Source organism: Callospermophilus lateralis, chromosome 9 (assembly GCF_048772815.1).
Source record: "Callospermophilus lateralis isolate mCalLat2 chromosome 9, mCalLat2.hap1, whole genome shotgun sequence".
NCBI classification, from domain to species: Eukaryota; Metazoa; Chordata; class Mammalia; order Rodentia; family Sciuridae; genus Callospermophilus; species Callospermophilus lateralis.
In genome coordinates this window covers 60,857,052-60,882,575 of record NC_135313.1, presented here as the reverse complement: position 1 = coordinate 60,882,575, position 25,524 = coordinate 60,857,052, and the positions used below count along the sequence as shown (strand labels likewise).

General features: G+C 34.7%; 1 protein-coding gene and 2 non-coding genes across 3 annotated transcripts in view; 2 read left to right on the top strand and 1 right to left on the bottom strand.

Annotated features, from left to right (window-relative positions):
• The first annotated feature begins 616 nt into the window (after positions 1 to 616).
• LOC143407676 (U6 spliceosomal RNA) lies at positions 617 to 727 on the top strand. The gene has a single exon (XR_013092418.1). It is a non-coding gene; the product is annotated as a U6 spliceosomal RNA (small nuclear RNA).
• A 954-nt stretch (positions 728 to 1,681) lies between these two features.
• The window catches only part of Cfap210 (cilia and flagella associated protein 210), a 42,307-nt gene continuing 18,464 nt past the window's right edge, over positions 1,682 to 25,524 (bottom strand). The window contains exons 5-9 of the mRNA XM_076866686.2: positions 19,583 to 19,739; positions 16,273 to 16,412; positions 14,613 to 14,805; positions 13,960 to 14,124; positions 1,682 to 2,026 (exon numbers count right to left, since the gene is read on the bottom strand). Coding sequence (XP_076722801.2) covers positions 1,682 to 2,026; positions 13,960 to 14,124; positions 14,613 to 14,805; positions 16,273 to 16,412; positions 19,583 to 19,739 — 1,000 coding nt within the window. The remainder of the gene's footprint in view (positions 2,027 to 13,959; positions 14,125 to 14,612; positions 14,806 to 16,272; positions 16,413 to 19,582; positions 19,740 to 25,524) is intronic.
• LOC143407664 (U6 spliceosomal RNA) lies at positions 7,082 to 7,187 on the top strand. The gene has a single exon (XR_013092406.1). It is a non-coding gene; the product is annotated as a U6 spliceosomal RNA (small nuclear RNA).

The window sequence follows — 25,524 nt, the reverse complement described above, 5'->3', positions numbered from 1 at the left end:
TCTCAGCACCGCATATAAATAAATGAATAAGATGAAGGTCCATCAACATCAAAAAAAAATTTTTTTAAATAAGCTGGCACAGTTGTATATAGTTTAAAATTAGGCTGGGGTTGTGACTCAGTGGTAGAGTGCTCACCTAGCATGTGTGAGGCACTGGGTTTGATCCTCAGCACCACATAAATAAGTATTATGTCCAACTACAACTAAAAAATAATTTTAAAATAACTATATGCTGATACATGTTACAACATGGAAATAGTCTTATAGTCTTAAAAAAAAAAAAGACATCCACTGATTACACTTACATGAGGTGTCCAGAGTGACAAATTTAATAAAAGAATGGTAGCTTCCAGAAGTTGAAGGAAGAGGGAAATGGGAAGTAGTTGCTTAATGGATATAGAGTTTCAACTGCAAGATGACAAGGTTCTACAGATTATATGATGTGACTATCTCGTATACTTAGAAATGGTTAAGATGGTAGCATATTATGTGGGGTTTTTAAAAAAAAAAAAAAAAATTTAAAGAGCAAGGGAATGCAACTCAATCCTCTGACCCTGCATATCAAGTTGTGACAAAATGGTGTAGAATTACTTTAAGTGACTTCAAAATGTATTTTGTACTCACTTCGGCAGCACATATACTTTAAAAAATTGGAACAATACGGAGAAGGTTAGCATGGCCCTTGCACAAGGATGACATGCAAATTCATGAAGTGTTCCATATTTTTAAAAAATGTATGTTGGGCTGGGGTTGTGGCTCAGCAATAGAGCGCTTGCCTAGCACGTGTGAGGCACTGGGTTCAATCCTCAGCACCACATAAAATAAACAAAATAAAGGTACCCAACTATGACTATTTTTTTAAAAAATGTATTTTGCACATCTGTCTACAAAATTAACCATAGACTACTACACTCAATAATCAATGTTACTAATAACAGTGTTATTTGATCCTGATACTTAAGGACAGAGCAAATAAGTATAAATTTCTATCGAAAAGAAATACATCCTGTGAAATGTTACACAGCCATAAAAAGGAATGAAGTATGGATATGTGTTGCAACATGGATGAACCCTGGAAATACATGAAATAAGCCACCCAAACCCAAAGCATGTTTTTTTAAAATTTTTTTTAATATTTATTTTTTAGTTTTTGGCGGACACAACATTTTTGTATGTGGTGCTGAGGATCGAACCTGGGCCACACGCATGCCAGGCAAGCGCGCTACCGCTTGAGCCACATCCCCAAAAATGTTTTAATTTAGATGAAATATGTAGAACAAATGCACAGAGACAAAGCAGAAGCTGTGGGAGGGGGAATGGGGAATAACTGCTTAATGGGTGCAGAGTTTCCATTTGGAGCAATGAATAGTCAGGTTGCACAATATTGCGAATATACTTAATGCTATTGAATACACATTTTAAATAAATTTTGTGTATTTAATAATTAAAAAAGGAATTGCAATCAGTTACCTTTAGGGTTATATATACTCAAAGGAAATATTGTGCCAGGTTCAGTCCCCAATACCAAAAAAGAAAAGAAGAAAATTTTGTGAAGAATCAAATCAGGCATAATTGTATTGAGATGAACGACAGATTTATTAAATAATAAGAATATAGTCCATTTACATTTGTAGCTCATTAGCTACCACTTCAGTCTTCTCAATCTTAAAAATAATTTTTTCTACCATGTAAAACCTAATCTTCCCTTAGACTTCTGAAAATTATTATATTTTGATCCCTGAGAATTATAAAAAGGAAGCTGGACTCCAGTAATATCATTTGCCTGATAGCTTGGTCTTAATCCACCTCTCCCCATAAAAGCTGGTCCGTGGCCACCTCCAGGTCCTTCCTGTGCAGCTTTTACAAGAGGATAAATAAATTTATTTGTTGGTTCAGATTCATGTTTAATTACTTCTCTGGCATAATCCTGAAATTCTTTCTCCTTGGCAGCTGCAAGAGTTTCAGTAAGTCTGCAATATTCTAATTCGTTTTGTTTTGCTTCTTTTGCATTAAACTTTTTTTGGGCCTATGTGGGAAAGAAAGGAAATACAATTTAGTATTGGCTAAAAACATGAACTTTCTAAATATATGTAGCATTTGTAGTTATGATTTTATAATTTGACAATATGCTATTCTTACAGAAACTCCCACTCCCAGCTTTCTCAGAATAGCATGTTCAAAGTCTGCCTCTATAGAACCTAATCATAGGGGCTGGGGTTGTGGATCAGTGGTAGTACACTTGCCTAACACGTTTGAGGCACTGGGTTTGATCCTCAGCACTACATAAAAATAAATCAAGGTATTAAATAAAAACCTTTTTTAAAAAAAACTTAATCTTGTCTCATATAATACATCTTCAAACAAACAATACAATAAAATAGTTTTTAAAAATCATGAAGTTTTAGGTCAAAAAATAACTGAAAAAGAAAGGGGAAGGAAGAGAAATGGAATATATCAAATCAAGTGAGTTATAACTTTTCTACTTGTAAAAATCCAGGCAGGCCCAGTTGATTTTGCTGGTTAGAGCATTTAAGAACTGACACCAATCCTATAAAAACTCGGAAAATACTGTGGCTGGGGATGTGGCTCAAGCAGTAGCGCGCTTGCCTGGCATGCGTGTGGCCCGGGTTCGATCCTCAGGACCACATACAAAACAAAGATGTTGTGTCCGCCGAAAAATAAAAAATATTAAAATTCTTTCTCTCTCTCTCAAAAAAAAAAAAAAAAAAAAAAGAAAAGAAAAAGGAAGAAACATTTGCCAATTGAATTAGGTCAGTATTGCTCTATGAAAGCTAGACAGACAGCATAATAGAACTACAGAACATTGTCTTCAAGAACAAAAGTGCAAAAATCCTTAACAAAATATTAGCAACTGAATCTAGTCATATATTTAAATATATACGTATTTTTTAAACCCACAATGACCAAGTAGGGTTACTCCAAAGAATACAAATGCTTTCAATATTTAAAATAAAATGAAATGAGCCAGCATGGTGGCATACACCTGTACTCCCAGCTACTTTCAAGTCTGAGGCAAGAGGATCACTTGAGCCCAGAAGGTCGAGGCTAGACTGGGCAATGTGGTGAGACTCCATCTCAAAAAAGGAAAGAAAAGAAATATACCATAGAATAAAAGAACACATGATCACTTCAATATATGAAGAATTGACAAAATTCAACACTCGTGCTAAAAACTAAGCAAATGAGAAATAGTGGAAACCTACTCAAAGTGATAAAGGGTATTTATTAAAAATCTCTGGAGGGGCTGGGGCTGGGGCTCAGTGGTAGAGTGCTCACCTAGCACGTGCAAGGAGCTGGGTTTGATCCTCAGCACCACATTAAATAAATAAGTAAATAAAATAAAGGTATTGTGTTCAACTAAAAAATTATAGGAAACATGTTTTAATGGAGAAAAACTGAACATCTTACTCCTAAGATTAGGAGCAAAACAAGGATATCACTTTTTGCTCTTTTATTCAATATGGTGCTGGTTCTAGAAAGTGGAGTAAATCAAGCAAAAGAACTAATATACACATATTTGGAGGCAAAAAATTAAAGCCATCTATTCACAGACAACATGATCACACATGTAAAAGAATTACCAAAGAGCTAATAGGACTCATAACTGAATTTGGCAGGGCTTCAGGTACAAGTTAATATATTAAAAATCTACTGTATTTATACATATTGTAAATAAATAGAACAAATATGGAAATAAACAATTTTCACAAGGACATTTTTAAAAACAAAAATAAATTTAGCAATATATATAAATGACCTATTAACCCCAAACTACAAATACTGAAAAATATTAAAAGAGAAATAAATGCATAATATTCATGAATTTGAAGACTTGATGATATTATCATCCCCAAATATTTTCCATAATTCTCCCCAAATTACTCTGTATTTATTGAAATCTCCAAAACTCCTGCAGACCTTTTATTGTAAAACTCAAGGAGCTGATTATAAAATATATAATTCCAAGAATTCAAGATAGCCAAAACAATTTTAAAACAACAAAGTCAAAGAACTTACACTGCTGATTTCAAAGACTTTGTATAAAGTTATAGCAGTCAAGTAGTATGATATGAGGGTGGGGGCTAGGGCTCAATGGTGAACTTGCCTAGCATGTGTGACACAGTAGGTTCCATCCTTAACACCACATAAAAATAAACAAAATAAAGGCATTCTGTTCATCTACAACTAAAAAAAAATTTTTTAAAGTATGGTATTATTACAAGAAAAAAACAAAGGGCTGGAACATTGCTCAGGTAAAGAGTATACTTAGCATGAATGAAGCCCTCAGTTTAATGGCTCAATTCCCAGTCTCACACACACACACACACACACAGACATATATATGCATACACATATACATACAGATACACACATGTAGACATATCTAAATACAGATTAATATGAAGGAATTGAGAGTCCGGAAATAGATCCACTCTTAGGTGATAAATTGATTTTCAACAAAAGTTCCAGAGTAATTAATTAGAGAAACCATAGTTCATTATCAAACTGTTCTGAAATAACTAGATATCTGTATGGAAAAAAAATAGTTTTGATCTTTTACATCATATCAAAATTAATTGAAAACATATCATACACCTAAGCTATAAAAGCAAAAGTATTTCTAGAAGAAAACAGGACAAAATCTTTATGATCTAGTTTAAGTCTCTTCAATGACACAAAAAGCATAAATCACAAAGTAAAAACCAAAAAACTGGGCTTTATCAAAATCAAAACATTTGTTCATCAGAAGATACCATTAAGAAAATGAAAAAGCAGGCTGGAGTTGTGTTTCAGAGGTAGAGAGTTCCCCTAGCTAGTTCCCTAGCATGTGTGAGGCACTGGGTTCAATCCTTAGCACCGCATAAAAATAAAAAATAAAGGTAAAAAAAGAAAATGAAAAAGCAAATCACAGATTAGGAGAAAACACTTGCGAACACAAAACTGACAAAAAAACCTCTATACTTAAAGAACTTTTGAAATTCAACAGTAGTCTAGAAACAAACCCTCACATATGTGAACTAATGATTTTCAATGAGCATGCCAAGACTCATTGGAGGACAGTCTTCAACAATATTGGGAAATCTGAATATTCTGCAAAAGAATGAAGCTATACATATAAAAAGCCACATACAAAAATTATCTCAAAAGAGATCAAAGACCTAAACTTAAGAGTAAAAACTATGAAACTCGTAGAACAAAACAGGAAAAGCTTCAAGACATTGACTCAGGAACTTCGTCTTGGGTATGACATCAAAAGCATAAAATGAAACAACAAAAGAAAAAAAAACACAAAATGGCCGTAAAGAAAATGAAAAATCTTTTTCTGGGCTGGGGTTGTGGCTCAGCAGTAGAGTGTTCACCTAGCATGTGCAAGGCCCTGGGTTCGATCCTTAGCACCACATAAAAATAAATAAATAAAGTATTGTGTCCAACTACAACTAAAAAATAAATTTAAAAAATAAAGAAGTTACTATTGTCAGAGTGAGAAGATAATCCATGGAATGGGAGAAAACATTTACTTGTCCTACCTCTGACAGGAGATTAATATTCAGAATATAAAAGAACTCCTAAAACCCAACAACAAAAAGCAAACAACCCAATTTTTAAAAATTGATAAGGACGGGAGCAAACATTTCTCCCAAGAAAATACACAAAAGACCAATTAGTACCTATATCACTATTTAAAACCAAAATGAGGTCCTTTTTTAAACCTACTTTGATGATTATTACAAAAAAAGAAATAAAAAGAGGTACTGTTTGAAGAAATTGAACACATGTGCATTGCTAATCGAATGTAAAATAGTGCAGCCACTATGAAAATCAACTTGACAGTTCCTCAAAAAATGACAAAATCATGGGATTTGCAGGGAAATGGATGGCATTAGAGCAGATTATGCTAAGTGAAGCTAGCCAATCCCTAAAAAACAAATGCCAAATGTCTTCTTTGATATAAGGAGAGCAACTAAGAACAGAGCAGGGAGGAAGAGCAGGAGGAAAAGATTAACATTCAACAGAGACATGAGGTGGGAGGGAAAGGGAGAGAGAAGGGAAACTGCATAGAAATGGAGGGAGACCCTCAGGGGTATACAAAATTACATACAAGAGGAAGTGAGGGGAAAGGGAAAAAAAATACAAGGGGGAGAAATGAATTACAGTAGAGGGGGTAGAGAGAGAAGAGGGGAGGGGGGAGGGGGGATAGTAGGGGATAGAAAAGGTAGCAGAATACAACAGACACTAAGATGGCATTATGTAAAAATGTGGATGTGTAACCGATGTGATTCTGCAATCTGTATTTGGGGTAAAAATGGGAGTTCATAACCCACTTGAATCTAATGTATGAAATATGATACGTCAAGAGCTTTGTAATGTTTTGAACAACCAATAAAATAAAATAAAAAAATAAAAATAAAACACAGAATTAGCAAATGATCCAATGACTTCACTCTGCCTATACAAGCAAAAGGAAAGCAGGGACAGTGGCTGGCGGTGAGGGAAAAGGCTTGGGCAGAAGGATCCCAAACTCACGGCCAGCCTGAGCAATTTAGCAAGACCCTGTCTGAAATTAAAAAAAAAAAAAAAAACGGCTAGGGATATAGCTCTACTGTAGGGTGCTTGTCCAGCATACACAAGGCCCTGGGTTTTATCACCAACACTGCAAAAATTAAAAAAGAACTGAAAGAAGGAACTCAAATAGATATTTTATTCATATATCAGTGCTCACAGAAACATTATTCATAATAGCCAAAATAACCCAAAGGTCCATCCATAAACAAAATGTAGTATAAACATAATGGAATATTACTCAGCTTTGAAAAGGAATGAAACTGATATACATGCCATATATATGACCCCACATGGATGAAGCTTGAAGACATTATGCTAAGTGAAATAAGCCAGACAAAAATGGATGAATATTGTATGATTCTACTTATATAAGGAACATAGAACAATCAGATTCATAAAGCCAGAGATAATTAAGACTAGAGGGAAGAAGGAATGGGTAGTTACTATTTACTAGGTACAAAGTTTTAATATAGGATAATTAAAAAGTTCTAGAGATGTGCTCACTTCAGCAGCACATATACTAAATTGGAATGATACAGAGAAGATTAGCATGTCCCCTGCACAAGGATGACTAGGAAATTCATGAAGCATTCCATATTTTTAAAAGTGAGGTATTCCTAACCTGCAGGGACACTACAAGATTATAGGGTAGAAACGACAATACCTCAGGTCCGCACTGCAAGAGAGGAAGTCACATAGACCACATGAAAAAACAAGGGAGAAAATGCCCCAAACAAACCAAGATACTATAACAATAGAATCCATGACAGCACAGTAGATGGAATGACAGAGGGGTTCAGAATGTACATAATTAAAATGATCCGAGAATTAAAGAGTGACCTAACTGAGCAAATACAGGCAAAAATTGATCACTCCGACAAAGAGATAAGAGATCAAGCACAGGTAGCAAAAGATTGCTTCAAGAAAAAGAGATTATGAAAAAAACAAAACAGAAATTCTTGAAATGAAGGAAATAATAAGCCAAATAAAAAACTCAATAGAAAGCATTACCAAAGACTAGGTCTCTTAGAAGACAGAACCCTAGACAATGAAGACAAAGTATATGATCTGGAAAATAAAGTTGACCACGCAATGAAGATGGTAAGAAACCATGAACAGAACATCCAAAGATAACATCAGGGCTGGGGCTGCAGCTCAGTAGCAAAGCTCGCCCAGCATGCGTGAGGCACTGAGTTCAATCCTCAGCACCACATATAAGTAAAATAAAGGCATGCTGTCCATACACAAGTACAAAAAAATTTTAAGAGAAAAAAGATAACATTAAAAGACCAAGTCTAAGATTTATCGGGATAGAGGAAGGTACAGAATTTCGAACTAAAGAAATGCACAATCTCTTCAATGAGATAATATCAGAAAATTTCGCAAACAGGAAGAATGAATTGGAAAGTCAAATACTAAAAGCTTACAGGACACCAAATGTACAAAACTACAACAGATCTACACCAAAGCACATTATAATGAAAATGACTAGCATACAGAATAAGGACAGAATTATAAAAGCTGTAAGAGAGAAGAATCAGATTACATATATGGGGAGACTAATTGAGATCTCAGCAGATTTTTCAGCCCAGACCCTCAGGGCCTGGGGATCCTGGAATAATATATACGGAGCTTTGAAAGAAAATGGATGCCAAAAAAGAATCATATCCAGAAAAATTAAACTTCATATTTGATGACAAAAACCTTCCATGATAAACAAAAGTTTAAAAAATTTACAGCAAGAAAGCCTGCATAACAGAACATTCTTGGCAAACTATTCCATGAGGAGAAAATGAAAAACAACAATGAAGATCTACAAATGGAGGAACTACACTAAAGGAAAGGCCAATCAAAGAGAAGCCAAGTCAAGTTAAGAACCAAAAATAACCAAAATAGCTGGGAATACAAACATATTTCAATAATAGCCCTGAATGTGGATGGCCTAAACTTATCAATTAAAGACAGACAGGATTTTTTTAAAAAACTCAACAATATGCTGCCTTCAAGAGACTCATCACACAGGAAAACATCTACAGACTGAAAATGAAAGGATGGGAAAAAAACTTATCACTCACATGGACCGTGTAAATAAACAGGGGTTTCCATCCTCGTATAGATAAAGTGGACTTCAAACCAAAGTTAGTGAAAAGGGATAAAGAAGGACATTTCATACTACTCAAGGGAATCATACATCAACAAGATATAACAATTGTAAATATCTATGCCCCAAACAATGGGGCATCTATGTATATCAAACCAACCCTTCTCAACTTAAAGAATCAAATGGACCACAGCACAATAATACTGGCTGACTTTAACACACCTCTCTCACCACTGGATAGATCTTCCAAAAACTAAACGAAGAAACTATAGAACTCAATAAAACAATCAATAATTAAACTTAACAGACATATACAGAATATTCCATCCATCAACCAGCGAATACACTTTTTTCTCAGCAGCACATGGGTCCTTCTCCAAAATAGACTATATGTTATGCCACAAAGCAAGTCTTAGCAAATACAAAAAAAAATAGAGATACTAAGCTGGGGATACAGCTCAGTTGGTAGAGTGTTTGCCTCGCATGCCCAAGGCCCTGGGTTCAATTCCCAGCATCACCAGAAAAAAAAAAAAAAAAAAAAAGGATACTACCCTGCATTCTATCTGATCATAACAGAATGGAATTAGATGTCAGGGATAAAATAAAAAATAGAAGCTACTCCAATACCTGGAGACAAAATATATGTTACTAAATGATGCATGGACAGAAGACATTAGGGAGAAGATTTAAAAAATTCTTAGAGATACACGAGGACTCCAATACAACACGTCAAAATCTCTGCAATACTATGAAGGCAGTGCCAAGAGGAAAAATTCATTGCATTTAAGCTCATTCATTAAAAGAAGAAAGTCAACAAATAAACAACCTGACATTATATCTCAAAGCCCTAGGAAAAGAAGAATGAACCAACACCAAAAGCAGAAGACAGGAAATAATTAAAATCAGGGCTGAAGGGTATGGAGTAATTTGCCTAGCATGTGTGCTTATTTATAAACACCACTTATAAATAAATAAAATAAAGGTTCATTAACAACTAAAAAATATTTTTTTTAAAAAAATCAGGGCTGAAATCAGTGACATTGAAACAAAAGAAACAATTTTAAAAATTGACAAAACAAGCAGCTAGTTCTTTGAAAAAATAAATAAAATTGACAAACCCTTAGCCATCCTAACAAAAAGAAGGAGAGAGAAAACTCAAATTACTAAAATTCATGATGAAAAAGGAAATCATGACAGACACTATTGAAATACAGAAGACAATTAGAAACTATTTTGAAAATTTATACTCCAGTAAAATAGAAAACCTCAAAGACACTGACAAATTTCTAGAGACATATGATCTACCCAAACTGAACGAGGAGGACATACACAATTTAAACAGATCAATTTCAAGCAAGAAAGTAGAAGACATCATCAAAAGCCAACTAACCAAGAAAAGCCTGGGACCAGTCAGATTCATAGTTGAGTTCTACAAAACCTACAATGAAGAATTAATACCAATACTCCTCAAATTATTCCATGAAATAGAAAAGGAAGGAACCCTTCCAAACTCATTCTATGTGGCTACTATCATCCCAATACCAAAAACCAGACAGGGACACATCAAGTAAAGAAAATTTAAGACCAATATCCCTGATAAACAGAGATGCAATAATTCTCAATAAAATTATGGCAAATTGCATATAAAAACATATTAAAAAATTGTGTACCATGATCAAGTGGGGATCCTTCCAGGGATGCAAGGTTGGTTCAACATATGGAAATCAATAAACATAATTAATTCATCATATCAATAGGCTTAAAGATAAGAATCATGGGCTAGGGATGTAGATCAGTGGTAGAGCACTTGCCTAGCATGTGTGAGGCATTGGGTTCGATTCTCAGCACTGCATATAAATAAATAAAGTCCATTGACAACTAAGAAAATATTTTTTTAAAAAGATAAGAATCATATGATTATATCAATGGATGCAAAGAAAGCATTTGACAAAATACAGCACCCTTTCATGTTCAAAACACTAGAAAAACTAGATAAAGTAGGAATACACCTCAGCATTATAAAAGCTATCTATGCTAAACCCTAGGCCGACACCATTCTAAATCGAGAAAAAATAGAAGCATTCCCACTAAAAACCAGAACAAGACAGGGATATCCTCTTTCACCACTTCTATTCAACATAGTCCTTGAAACTCTAGTCAGAGCAATTAGACAGATAAATTAAATGGATACAAATAGGAAAAGAAGAATTCAAACTATCATTATTTGCTGACGATATGATTCTATACTTAGAGGATCCAAAAAACTCCATCAGAAAACTTCTAGAATTAATTAATGGATTCACCAAAGTATCAGGACATAAAATCAATACCCACAAATCAAATGTATTTCTATACATCAGTGATGAATCCTCTGAAAAATAAATTAGAAAAACTACCCCATTCACAATAGCCTAAAAAAAAAAAAAAACTAAAATACTTGGTAATCAATGTAGCAAAAGAGGTGAAAGATCTCTACAATGAAAGTTATAGAACACCAAAGAAAGAAATTCAAGAAGATCTTAGAAGATGGAAAGATCTCCCATGCTCCTGGATAGGCAAAATTAATATCGTCAAAATGGCCATACTATCCAAAGCACTATACAGATTCAATACAATTCCAATTAATATCCCAATGTCATTCTTTTTTTTTAATTAGTTACACATGACAGTACAATGATCTTGACAATTCATACATTTGAATCAAATGGGGTATAATTTCTCATTTTTCTAGATATAGAAAAAGTAATCATGAAATTCACTTGGAAAAATAAGAGACCCATAATAGCCAAAGCAATACTTAGCAAGAAGAGTGAAGCAGGAGGCATTACAGTATCAGACCTTAAACTGTACTACAAAGCTATAGTAACAAAAATGGCATGGTATTGGCACCAAAATAGACATGTAACCAATGGTACAGAATAGAAGATGCAGAGACAAGCCCATATAAACAAAGTTATCTCATACTAGACAAAGGTGCCAAAAATATGCATTGGAGAAAAGATAGCCTCTTCAATAAATGGTGCTAGGAAAACTGGAAATCCATATGCAGAAAATGAAGCTAAACCCCTATTTCTCACCATACAGAAAAATCAACTCAAAGTGGATTATGAACCTAGGAATTAGACCAGAGACCTAATAGGAGAAAAAGTAGGCCCAAATCTTCAAGACTCCTAAAGTGTAAAAATTAAAATCAAGAATCAATAAATGGAATGGATTCATACTAAAAAGCTTCTTTTCAACAAAAGAAACAATCAATGAGCTGAACAGAGAGCCTATATTTGGGGAGCAAATTTTTGCCACAAACACAACAGATAGCACACTAATCTCCAGGATATATAAAGACTCAAAAAACACCAAAAAATCAAACAACCCAATCAATAAATGGGCTAAGGAGTGGAACAGACACTTCTCAGAAGACAAAATACATATGATCAACAAATATATGAAAAAATGTTCAACATCTCTTGTAATTAGAGAAATGCAAACCAAAACTACTCTAAGATTTCATCTCACTCCAGTCAGAATTGCAGTTATCAAAAATACAAACAATAATAAGTGTTGGCAAGAATGTAGGAGAAGAGGCAAACTCATACATTGCTGGTAGGACTGTAAATTGGTGCAGTCAATCTGGAAAGCAATATGGAGATCCCTTAGAAAACTTGGAATGGAACCACCATTTGACCCAGCTATCCCACTCTTTGGTCTATACCCAAAGGACTTAAAAGCAGCATACTACAGTAATATAGCCACATCAATGTTCATAGCAGCATAATTCACAATAGCCAAACTGTAGAACCAACCTAGATGCCCTTCAATAGATGAATGGATAAAGAAACTGTGGTATATATACAAAATGGAGTATTACTCAGCAATGAAAGAGAGTAAAATTATGGCATTTGCAGGAAAATGGATGGAGTCGCAGAATATCATGCTAAGTGAAGCCAATTCCCAAAAACCAAAGGCCAAATGTTTTCTCTGATAAGTGGATGCTAATCCATAATGGGGGTGGGTATGGGATGAGTGAAGGAACTTTAGATGGGGCAAAGGGGAGGGAAGGAAGGGGTTATGGGGGTAGGAAATATGGTGAAATGAAACAGACATCATTACCCTAGGTACATGTATGATTGCATGAATGGTGTGACCCTACTTTGGGTACAGCCAGAAAAATCAAAATGTGCTCCATTTGTGTATAATGAACTGAAGAACATTCTCCTGTCATGTATAACTGAATAGAACAAATAAATAAATTATAAAAGTAAAGCACAGAAACTCAATTATTGCTAGAATTGACTCATTAAGTCAGTTGCTGTCACAACTAGAATATTCTTTAATTCCATGGCAGTGTTGAATATTTTCAGTTTCTTGTACCATTAGAAATTATTATGCCTCATAAAATTAATAAATGTGAATCAAGTTTTGGCATAGTTTGAAAAAAAAATAGCTCTAGAGATAGTGATGATGGTCAAAGTGAACGTACTTAATGCCCCTAAATTACACCCCTAAAAATGGCTAAAATGGTAAGTATTATGTTATGAATATTTGAACCCAATAAAAAATTTTTAAACTCAACAATAAGGAACTATCTCAATTAAATAATTGAGAACAGGTTTGAGTATACATTACACAAAAGAAGTCACGTGAATGGCTAATAAGGATTTGAAAAGATGCTCACTCTCTTCAGTCATTAGGGAAATGCAAAGTAAAACCATAAGTTAGCATGACATTAGGGCAATGAACAAAACACAGGGTGACAAAGGTGAGTTTGTAAAGCAGCTTGTGCTTCTATACATTGCTGGTAAGAAAGGAAAATGGTATTACCACTTTGGAAAGCAGGTTTTGGTCACAAATGATTTGATGCCAGATCCTCTATCTGTCTTTTAAAATCTCTATATCACCCCCTCACCTCAAAACTGAAACCCAGGAGATCCCAATCAACATGGTCTCTGGAATAGTCAAGAAAGGAAAAAAGTAAACCAAAGATTAGCAGTATAGCCTGTCACATGCATTTGTATCTTCTTTAATATTTACTAAAGTACAAAAGACACTAAAGAAGGATGAAGATATGTGTAAAAGAAAAATCTCTTGTAGGAATGCCAGTGCAGATAAAACCAGAAACAAACCTCATATTTCTTTATACAGCTTATTGTGTCATAACCATAGTGACAATTTGTTCTTACCCAACAAAAGAAATTGCTTGAGCAATAGAAAGCCAGCATGAATTCTGTATTACATATTTATTGCTAAAATAAATGGAAACATTTAAGAATAATTACTATTTGTTGAATGTTAGCATCTTGAACTTCTCTGCGTTCTTTATCAACTTTGCGCTTTTTCTCCTTTTCATGCTCACGAAAAATCTGATCTGCTTTCATAAAAGCCAGCAATTGTTTTTTAGATTCTATTTTCCTTTGTCTTTCTTCTTCCTCTTTATTTTTCATCTAGATGTTTAAAGGTAAAAGGAAAAAAACTATTTTAGCAAGGAGTCCTGTCTGAAAAGGGATGGAATTTGAAAGTTCCAAGTAGAAAGCTGGGAGCCATGCAGCAGCACAAAGTTGGATGCACCTGGACTAACTCCCATGTGGTCACTTTTCTTTAAAAGAAATATGCAAATGTAACTAGGTAATTTTTACTCGTTTTTTCTTAAAAGCATCTAAATGTTTTCATACTTCTGTATGTTAAATAAATAATAATCTTTGCATGTTAAGATGGTTCTGAACAGTTTATTACTTTGTATCTATAAATGTCTTATTTATAATTATGTCATTGTTAGAAAGCAAACACTGAATTCAAGAATATAGAAAGATAACTTATACACTGTTTTTCACATCTCTGCCAGTTTGGGATCAGAGAAGCAAAGGGAGTGGAAACCACACAGTGGAAAAGTCTTAATGTATCTACTTTTATTAGTCCTAATTTAATTGTTTACCACAAGGGCTCTATGTTCAGCAATCGCTTTTAAGTCCGCTTGGTTTTTTTCATTTCTTTCTCTTTCTCTTTTCTCCCATTCAGCATCAATTTCTGCAGTATCTCTAGAAATAATCAAATCTTCATTGTCAAGTTTCTCTTTAATTAGTTTACTCAGGGAGTTATTTATTCGTTCTCTTTGTTCCTCCAACAACCTATAAAAAAACATATTTTTCAAATCTTTATGAATATTTGTAATGAAGCCAATGTAATTTAATGAGTCTGAAATGTTTTAGTCTTCTATAAAACTTAAGAGGAGACCCATTGCTCCCTTTATACATTGATCATTTCAAGTAGAAATTATTTTTTTAATCGAACCCAGTGGCTAATCCATGCTAGGCAAGCGCTCTACCTCTGTGCCATAACCCCAACCCCGAAATTAATTTTTATAATTATAAAGTAACATTCTAAAAATCCAAAGATGGTAATATGTATAATATGGTTGTATGTATGCATGTGTATATGTAGAAAAAAAGGGGTTGTTAAAAAACTTGCCACATTGGAAATTCTTTCTTTTATATTTATTTTTTAGTTGTAGTTGGACACAACACCTTTATTTCACTTGTTTATTTTTATATGTGGTGCTGAGGATCGAACCCCGGGTCTCGCACGTGCGAGGCGAGCACTCTACCACTGAGCCACAACCCCAGCCCCTGGAAAATATTTTAAATAGTTGATTAGACTTCCCTGCTTACTCTAACATTGAAGGCTATAAAAGGTATTTTTAAAAATAAGACCTAGGAAATAACTAATAAAGCTTATCAAAATCTGAATAAATCCATCCTCTCACTATACTATGTCTGGAATTTACTGATAGCACTTCATTGACTTGATGTGCTTATATGTTTCTCTCCCTTTATATAACTATGATATTCCTGAGGCCAGAGACTGGAAGAATTCTCTCTTTAGTCCAAGACCACATATGTGTCTAGTAAATCATAAACAATAGACATATTTTGTTAAAGGAACATAGGGAAAAATAACTGGGCAAAAATCAGTTGTGACAAATTTACTAAGTTATTGAGAGAATTTGCAAAACAATGTGTGATAAATAATGAAAAGAGCACAGCATATGTCCCAAAGAAAGTATAAAGACATTTATGCAAATAACTGCACAGGCAAAGGGTGATACATGCCCTGAGAATGCTAGAAAGCAATACAGACAGGAGATAAAAGGAAGCCTTTGTGAAAGAGAGATGTTTCAATTAGGATTTCAAAATAATATTTTAAGTACTTTTATTATTGATTACTTGCTATGTACCACACACTAGTCTATGTATCAGCACATTGACTCATCATAGGCTCAAAAAGAACAGGGCCAACCAAACATGGACTGAAAACTAAAACTGTGAGTCAGCTAGTGAGGTGGCATGCCTGTAATCCCAGAGACACAGAGCCTGCTCCAGCTCATCCTCTGCCCCCTCAGACCAGTATTTTCAACCATCTATCAGAAAGATGTCCCTGAATAATTCCAAGGGTACCTCATGTCACTAAATGCCCTAGTCATATATAAAATGAGACTTTTATTTCTAAAGACTACTTTCACATTATAACTTCGAATTTATTGTGAGACAGTTGTATACAGCACTTTATAGATTATACGAATTATTTCAAAATCCTACCTATGTGTTTCAGCTTCTTTTTCTTTCCTAATTTGTTCAAGACGCTTTTTTGCTTTGATAAATTTTCTACTCTTTTCTTCTTCCTCTTCCTGCTGCTGTTGTATTACAGCTTTGATGATATTTTTATCATGCATATGCTCCTTGGGGAAATAAGTATATGTTATTCTATCACAAAAAGACCTTTCAATATCTCAATATCTAACAAGTACTTGTCAAATGGTCACAACTTATGATCCAGTCAATTCTCTCCTGGAAATTTATCCCAAGAAATTATCAGAAATACGAACATAGGTTTACGTACCATGAACTTCATTTCAAAGTTACTTAGAATAGCAAAATTTGGAAATAACCTCTAAATATTCAATAACAGAAAAAATGGTTAAATAAATCACAATCTCGATGTTATGAGAAGATACAAATAATTAGTAAGTAGAGAGAAAATGCAAGATATATTATATAGTATATTTCAATTTCACAAATATAAACAAGTACAAGTTTATCATGTATCTATGACTAGAAAAAATGAGTTAAATGTCCATAGTAGTTCTTTCTGGGATATGAGATGATGAGTGGTTTTTATATCTTCTTAATGCCTTTGTATGTTTCTTTTCAAATATCTCATTTCTTCTAAATATATGATTAAAAATAACTATATAGTCGAAGAAAAAAATTAAATATATATCATTTTCATGCAGCTTTTGAATACTTTATATTGTTACGTGGTTAAAATTTGTTAAATATTTCAGACAATGGTGTCTTTCTACTTCATTCATTATCTGCCTTTCCTAATCTCCCTTCCAGACTCAACTACTGTTACTAGTTTCTTGTCCAGATTTTATTTATGAAAATACAGACATATGTTCTAAGAGACAATTTTAAAATAGGTTACTATTTTTTAAGCAAAAAATAAAATCTGTTCTGGTTTTGATCCCCAAAGTCTCATGTGTGCAGAGGTGGGGCATGTAGGCAATCAATGAATCCTGAAGGATTCACCAGTGCATTAATATCATGAATTAATCCATTGATAATTGAATGGATTCCCGGAGGTAGTTGGAGGAGGTGGCTCACTAGGGACATACCCTGGAAGGGTTTATGGTTTGTCTGGTTTATCTTACCCCTAGTCTGTCTGTCTGTCTCTCTCTCTCTCCCTCTCCTTCCCAGCTCCAGGTCTGAACCTCTGACACTTGTAATACAAAATAAAATTTTCCTCCTTTAAGTTCTTTATGTCATATATTTTTTTAACAGTAATGAAAAGCTGACTAACATACTGCTCATTTCAGCATACATTCCAAGATCCTAATCTGAGTTCACCATCACAAAAATAGGTGCCTTTGAACACAACAGCCTGGGTATATAGACAGGTTAGTGTAATCTATAGATAGAAACTGTTTTTAGGTGAAAATTGTTAAATACAATATTTCATCTTCCCACATATTTAAAATTCCGGATTTTCTATGTGCCAAGCACTCTTAAGCACTCTTTTATTTGATAGCTGTTACTTTTAAAAGTCTATGATCTGGTTAGGAGATATATTGGTCAATATAAGAACTAATAAAAACACCAAACTGTTAGAAGTGATTATTTTGAATGATTCAAGTTTGATTTTACTATTTTTTCCAAGTTTAATGCAATGATCATATGGACTTTTTACAATAGGAAAAAACATAGAGCTAACACAAAGTTGATCTCATGTTTTAAAAACTGAAATATTTATCTCAAGGTCACATAACTAATAAATGACAGAGTTATCATTCAAAATGAGGTTCATTCCATTTTAAATTTTTGAGAATTAAACATTATTGAACCCATGAATCAAGAACAAGATTTATGTAAAATGATTAATAAGATTACATGAAAAACTTTTAGAAATTAAAATCCACAGCTAAAATTTTAAAATTTGGGGGTCAGAGGTATGACTGCTAGAATATTTGCCTAATATGCACAAACTCCTGAATTTGATTCACAGTACTGCTAAAACAAATACATACTAACAGCAACAAAAAATGAAACCACAATAGAAGGTTTAGAACTTTTTATTCCGATAATTTTAAAAATTTACCTCATATGCATCCTTTCTTAGGAAACTACTCAAAGATATATTTCATCAAGATCAGGGGTAAACCAAAAAAAAGCAAGACATTAGACTCAGGAAATAGGAGGTATGGCTTCAGAAAGAGTCACAGAGAAGTCCTAGGATGGCAACGGTACAACAGGCCTAGCAAGCAGTCAGTCCAGAAGGAAGGGAAACATGGAGAACTCTAGATGGGCAAGCTCAAAAAACAAACAAACAAACAAACAATAACAACAAAAAAAAATCTAGATAAATTATTATTTAATTAAACATTTAATAACCAGTATTGGGGGAGGGCTGGGGTTATGGCTCAGTGGTAGAGCGCTTGCCTCACACATGCAGGCCTTGAGTTTAATCCTCAGCACCACATTAAAAAAAAGTAAGAAAGAAAATAAAATTATTGTGTCCAACTACAACTATAAAAAAATAAATATTAAAAAAAAACAGTATCAGTATGCACTAGGCAGAACTTATTGAACACATGGAAGAATTGGGGTCATCAAAATTGATTTTAAAAAGGTCAAAGAAATTGAGTCATAAAAACAAATGAAAACAAAGACAATTATATATTAACCATAGAAAAAGAAACATTTCTATAATCAAAGAAATATAATCAAAATGTTAGTTGGCTCAGCATAGAAAAATATTTATAAATTCATAATAATGACTTAAGTATAATTACAACAATTACTTAGTGGGTACAAAGGAGAAAGGGCAGTAAAGACCTAAATCCTTAACTATCAGGGAGAAAATGTCTAAAACTGATAAGATGAAACAGCTAAAAGAACCAGAAATGTTAGCCTCCAGGAATCAGAAGAGATGTAGCAAAGAACTGCTACTCTTCTTTTAAGTGATACATTATGTACTACTTAAGAATGAAAACTAATTTTAAAAAAATATAGAAAATTATTAAATTACAACATTTACTTAGAACATGTTACCATTTAATTAGCACATATCAATAGCATAGAAGATATCAAACATAAAACACCTCATTTATTCCTTACAACTTTCATTTTAAGGATAAGAAATTATTTTAAAATATCTCATTCCCTTTCTTCAGGCATGAGAGAACATACACATGAAGTCATAGGAAATATAGCGTCCCAAAAGTATGCATTTGCTTAGAAATACAACTTCATAGCAACTTGTTTTCTACTCCATTATTATTTTTTGATATATTAAAAGTTAGGCATTTGACTCTCTCTGTATCTTTTAACATTTGCATTTTCAACTTACAAAAAACAGTCTCCTGTTTTCTTCAATATTGTCTTTTTTCTTTTTTGCTTTTTTTTTCATTTCTATTTCATATAATAAATTCTGACGCTGTATCTCCTCGGCATCTTTTTCTTCAAGTTTTTTCCTTCTTTCTTCTTCCTCTTCATGTTCCTTTATTCTTAAGCAAGACATAAGTATAACTGAGTAAAAATCATAAAAATAGGTTATATTTTAAAGAAATGAATAAGATTCTAACCTGGGATGATTTGAAGCTATAAGAATGAATCTGTGAATTTCTTTGGGAAAAATAATGATAAGTAGTGACTAAAACAAATCTAAACAGTCCAGAATTGCCAATATTTTCCTTTCTTCAAAAGTTGTTTCACGGAGATCCAACATGGTGGCGGGCGCGGAGAGATCAAGTCTCTGACCTCTTCAGCTGTGGACATAGGGAGTCATAAACCGTCTAAATGCTGTTTGCTCAGGATCACAAGGCAATGCTGAGCTGACGTGGATCTGGGGCGAACAGTCTGGGCCTCTAAGAACACACACCGAGCACGGATTAATACCAATACTTTTCAAGTTATTTCAGGAAATAGAAAAAGAGGGAGCTCTTCTAAATTCATTCTATGAGGCCAACATCACCCTGATTCTGAAACCAGACAAAGACACTTCAAAGAAAGAAAACTACAGACCAATATCTCTAATGAACCTAGATGCAAAATCCTCAATAAAATTCTGGCGAATTGGATACAAAAACACATCAAAAAAATTGTGCACCATGATCAAGTAGGATTCATCCCTGGGATGCAAGGATGGTTCAATATACGGAAATCAATAAATGTTATTCACCACATCAATAGACTTAAAGATAAGAACCATATGATCATCTCGATAGATGCAGAAAAAGCATTTGACAAAGTACAGCATCCCTTTATGTTCAAAATACTAGAAAAACTAGGGATAACAGGAACTTACCTCAACATTGTAAAAGCTATCTATGCTAAGCCTCAGTCTAGCATCATTCTGAATGGAGAAAAATTGAAGGCATTCCCTCTAAAATCTGCAACAAGACAGGGATGCCCTCTATCACCACTTCTATTCAATATAGTTCTCGAAACACTGGCCAGAGCAATTAGACACACGAAAGAAATTAAAGGCATAAAAATAGGAAAAGAAGAACTTAAATTATCACTATTTGCGGATGACATGATTCTATACCTAGAAGACCCAAAAGGGTCTACAAAAAAACTACTAGAACTAATAAATGAATTCAGCAAAGTGGCAGGATATAAAATCAACATGCTAAATCAAAGGCATTTCTGTATATCAGCAATAAAACTTCTGAAACGGAAATGAGGAAAAACACCCCATTCACAATATCCTCAAAAAAAAAAAAATAAAATACTTGGGAATCAACCTAACAAAAGAGGTGAAAGATTTATATAATGAAAACTACAGAACCCTAAAGAGAGAAATAGAAGAAGATATTAGAAGATGGAAAAATATACCCTGTTCATGGATAGGCAGAACTAACATCATCAAAATGGCGATATTACCAAAAGTTCTCTATAGGTTTAATGCAATGCCAATCAAAATCCCAATGGCATTTCTTGCAGAAATAGATAAAGCAATCATGAAATTCATATGGAAAAATAAAAGACCCAGAATAGCAAAAGCAATTCTAAGCAGGAAGTGTGAATCAGGAGGTGTAGCGATACCAGATTTCAAACTGTACTACAAAGCAATAGTAACAAAAACAGCATGGTACTGGTACCAAAACAGGCGGGTGGACCAATGGTATAGAATAGAGGACACAGAAACCAATCCACAAAATTACAACTATCTTATATTCGATAAAGGGCTAAAAGCATGCAATGGAGGAAGGATAGCATCTTCAACAAATGGTGCTGGGAAAACTGAAAATCCATATGCAACAAAATGAAACTGAATCCCCTCCACTCCCCATGCACAAAAGTTAACTCAAAATGGATCAAGGAGCTTGATATCAAATCAGAGACTATGCGTCTGATAGAAGAAAAGGTTGGCTCCGATCTACATATTGTGGGGTCGGGCTCCAAATTCCTTAATAGGACACCCATAGCACAAGAGTTAATAACAAGAATCAACAAATGGGACTTACTTAAACTAAAAAGTTTTTTCTTAGCAAGAGAAACAATAAGAGAGGTAAACAGGGAGCCTACATCATGGGAACAAATTTTTACTCTTCACACTCCAGATAGAGCCCTAATATCCAGAGTATACAAAGAACTCAAAAAATTAAACAATAAGAAAACAAATAACCCAATCAACAAATGGGCCAAAGACCTGAACAGACACTTCTCAGAGGAGGACATACAATCAATCAACAAGTACATGAAAAAATGCTCACCATCTCTAGCAGTCAGAGAAATGCAAATCAAAACCACCCTAAGATACCATCTCACTCCAGTAAGATTGGCAGCCATTATGAAGTCAAACAACAGTATGTTGGTGAGGATGTGGGGAAAAGGGTACACTTGTACATTGCTGGTAGGACTGCAAATTGGTGCGGCCAATTTAGAAAGCAGTATGGAGATTCCTGGGAAAGCTGGGAATGGAACCACCATTTGACCCAGCTATTGCCCTTCTCGGACTATTCCCTGAAGACCTTAAAAGAGCGTACTACAGGGATACTGCCACATCGATGTTCATAGCAGCACAATTCACAATAGCTAGACTGTGGAACCAACCTAGAAGCCCTTCAATAGATGAATGGATAAAAAAAAATGTGGCATTTATACACAATGAAGTATAACGCAGCACTAAAAAATGACAAAATCATGGAATTTGCAGGGAAATGGATGGCATTAGAGCAGATTATGCTAAGTGAAGCTAGCCAATCCCTAAAAAACAAATGCCAAATGTCTTCTTTGATATAATGAGAGCAACTAAGAACAGAGCAGGGAGGAAGAGCAGGAGGAAAAGATTAACATTCAACAGAGACATGAGGTGGGAGGGAAAGGGAGAGACAAGGGAAATTCCATGGAAATGGAAGGAGACCCTCATTGTTATACCAAATTACATATAAGAGGTTGTGAGGGGAATGGGAAAAAAACAAGGAGAGAAATGAATTACAGTAGATGGGGTAGAGAGAGAAGATGGGAGGGGAGGGGAGGGGGGATAGTAGAAGGCAGGAAAGGTAGCAGAATACAACAGTTACTAATATGGCATTATGTAAAAATGTGGATGTGTAACCGATGTGATTCTGCAATCTGTATTTGGGGTAAAAATGGGAGTTCATAACCCACTTGAATCTAATGTATGAAATATGATATGTCAAGAGCTTTATAATGTTTTGAACAACCAATAAAAAAAAGAAAAAAAAAGTTGTTTCACTCCTAACCTAAATATGGTCTATACCAGATTCAAGTATTCCTTTTCTTTAGAAAGAATCAGTTAACTGAATGACAATAAAAGGGAATGGTAATCTTAATTTACAGAAAAGTTCATAATCTCTAGTGCTTCTCAATTTCACTACAAGTTGATGCTGCATAAGCTACAGGTTGAGCCCCTTAGGTGATGAGGTTTATTTTGTTTGCTTGTTTTTGGTACTGGGGATTGAACCCAGGGGTGATCAACCACTGAATCACAAGTGATGGGGAGTTTGATGGAAGGAGAGAAACAAAACTCTCTTTATCCAACTGGCTACTTTGGTTGTCACTCTTTTTGTAGCCAACACTGACTAGATATTAATATCTACTAAATGGTAAGCCTCCAATGGCTGGCTGACTCTCTGAGATTATGTGTGGGTTGCTGCTCTAGGAGATTGATCTCCAGCTCCACCTCTTCAACTCACCTCCCAAATCCATCACCATCACTACCAGGAGCTCTCACCACCAGTTGTTTATAGCATATTCTCTATGCCAGAGGCCCCTCATCTGGCAGCCCATTCTGCACACTGGAAAGACTGCTCATGCCCAAGATGTCTACCTGCCCATGGAAAGTTCATGCATCCTTGTCGGCCAGTCAATAGGTGTACAGCCTGTTCTACTGACATTCTTTCTGCCACCTCTATCATTATTTTTCTTCCTGAACAGGTAGGCACAAGATAAGTCAACAATGCAAACACACAAACAACTGAGGAATAAACTTTCCTGCCATATGTACTGAATCAGACCAACATTTTCCCTAGAGTCCTTTCACTCAGCTTTAGGGAGAGGAAAATCCCTTTCCCGTGTGCCACACTGTCCTATGTGGTTAAGTGAGCCAGTAAATCCAGGACAGGATATTTGTCATTGACTCATCTGAACAGAGTAGGTATCTGTAAAGTCAGACTCATTCTCTTTAGGGGGGGACTAAGAAAAAGGTCACTGTTGGGCCATAGCTGAACCAGATTTAAGATTGCCTGAAAAAATAAAATTTCAAATATTTATTTGCTTATTTGTTTTGTCAATACTATTTAATATTTTATGTCTACATTTTTGAAGTTTCAAAATTGCTTCTTTAAGGGAAAACAAGATATTAAAAAATGCTACTTGACATCTTAGCAAATCTGGGAATCATTAACATGATAGCTAGGTATCCATTGGATAATTCATTGTTTAGGTAAAAAAAATACTTATCCTGGGAATAAATTAGAACAAAAACATGTCTTGTGTCGATTAAAAGTAATATATTACCAATCACTTTCATAATAATTTATGATATTAAAATTTTAATTACTTATAAATAAATACTTTATATTAGTTTGGTAGTTTGGATAGACTACTCAATTATTTAATTTGGCTTAATGCAGAGTTAGTGTGTTAGAGGAAACCTGAGATCCTCCAGCCAAGGAATACTCAATATTCATATCTTTACGTGCAACTCTCATGCCCACAGCAGATGCTGATAAATAACACATAACTCCTTCCTGTTGAGTCCTGTTTCTTATCAACCCTATGCAATGGACAGTCTCTATCAAGGAATCGTGAAAGCGCTTTGCTATCCCTGACTCACATTCTGAGGGTCCTAAATCTGTATTTTGAACCCAGGGGTACTTAACTACTGAGCCACATCCTCAGTCCTTTTTTTGTATTTTATTTAGCGTCAGGGTCTCACTGAGTTGTTTAGGGTCCATTAAATTGCTGAGGCTGGCTTTGAACTCGAAATCCTCTTGCCTCAGCCTCTTGAACCTCTAGGATTACAGGCATGTGACACCACACCTGGCCAGATATGATTCTTGAGCAGATACAGATCTCTTATAGTTCTCCTATAAAAGCAGGAGGGACCTCTACTCCAAATTTGGTCCAAATGTCAAGATTGATGACACTCCATGCACAAGAGAATTTGAGAAAGTATGTTCACACAAGATAACTCCCCAGGAGAGCTGGGCAGGTTCAAGTATGTCTTGATTGGCTTGGGCAAAGCAGAGCGTGGATTTGGGCCTGTAATGTGGACGAGAGGTGGGACTCAGGGAAAGTTTCTGCGTGTTTCCCACCAGTGTCAAAGGAAGAGGAGGTGAGACCAGAGGGCCTTATCAGCCTGTCTAGTTGTGAAACTAAAGTGAAAGGGAGAGGTAAGACCTATAACAAAGTTGGAAGTCAAACATAAAAAATTAAGTCTAAGGCTAGGGTGTAGCTCAGTAGTAGAGTACTGCCTAGAATATGGGAGGACCTGCGTTTCATCCCCAGCATTTTTACACACACACACACACACACACACACACACACACAGTCTGACTTTACAGCATTTTTACACACATGCGCGCGCACACACGAAAAAAAAAGTCTATTACAAGTTATTTCAACTGACAAGTTTGATTTTTGTCTTAATTTTCTTTCTTTCTTTTCTTTTTGGACCAGGGATTGAACCCAGGGGTGCTTAACCACTGAGCCACAATCCCAGCCCTTTTTTGTATTTTATTTAGTGACTGGGTATCACTGAGTTGCTTAGGGCCTTGCTAAGTTGCTGAGGCTGGCTTTGAACTCACAATACTCCTG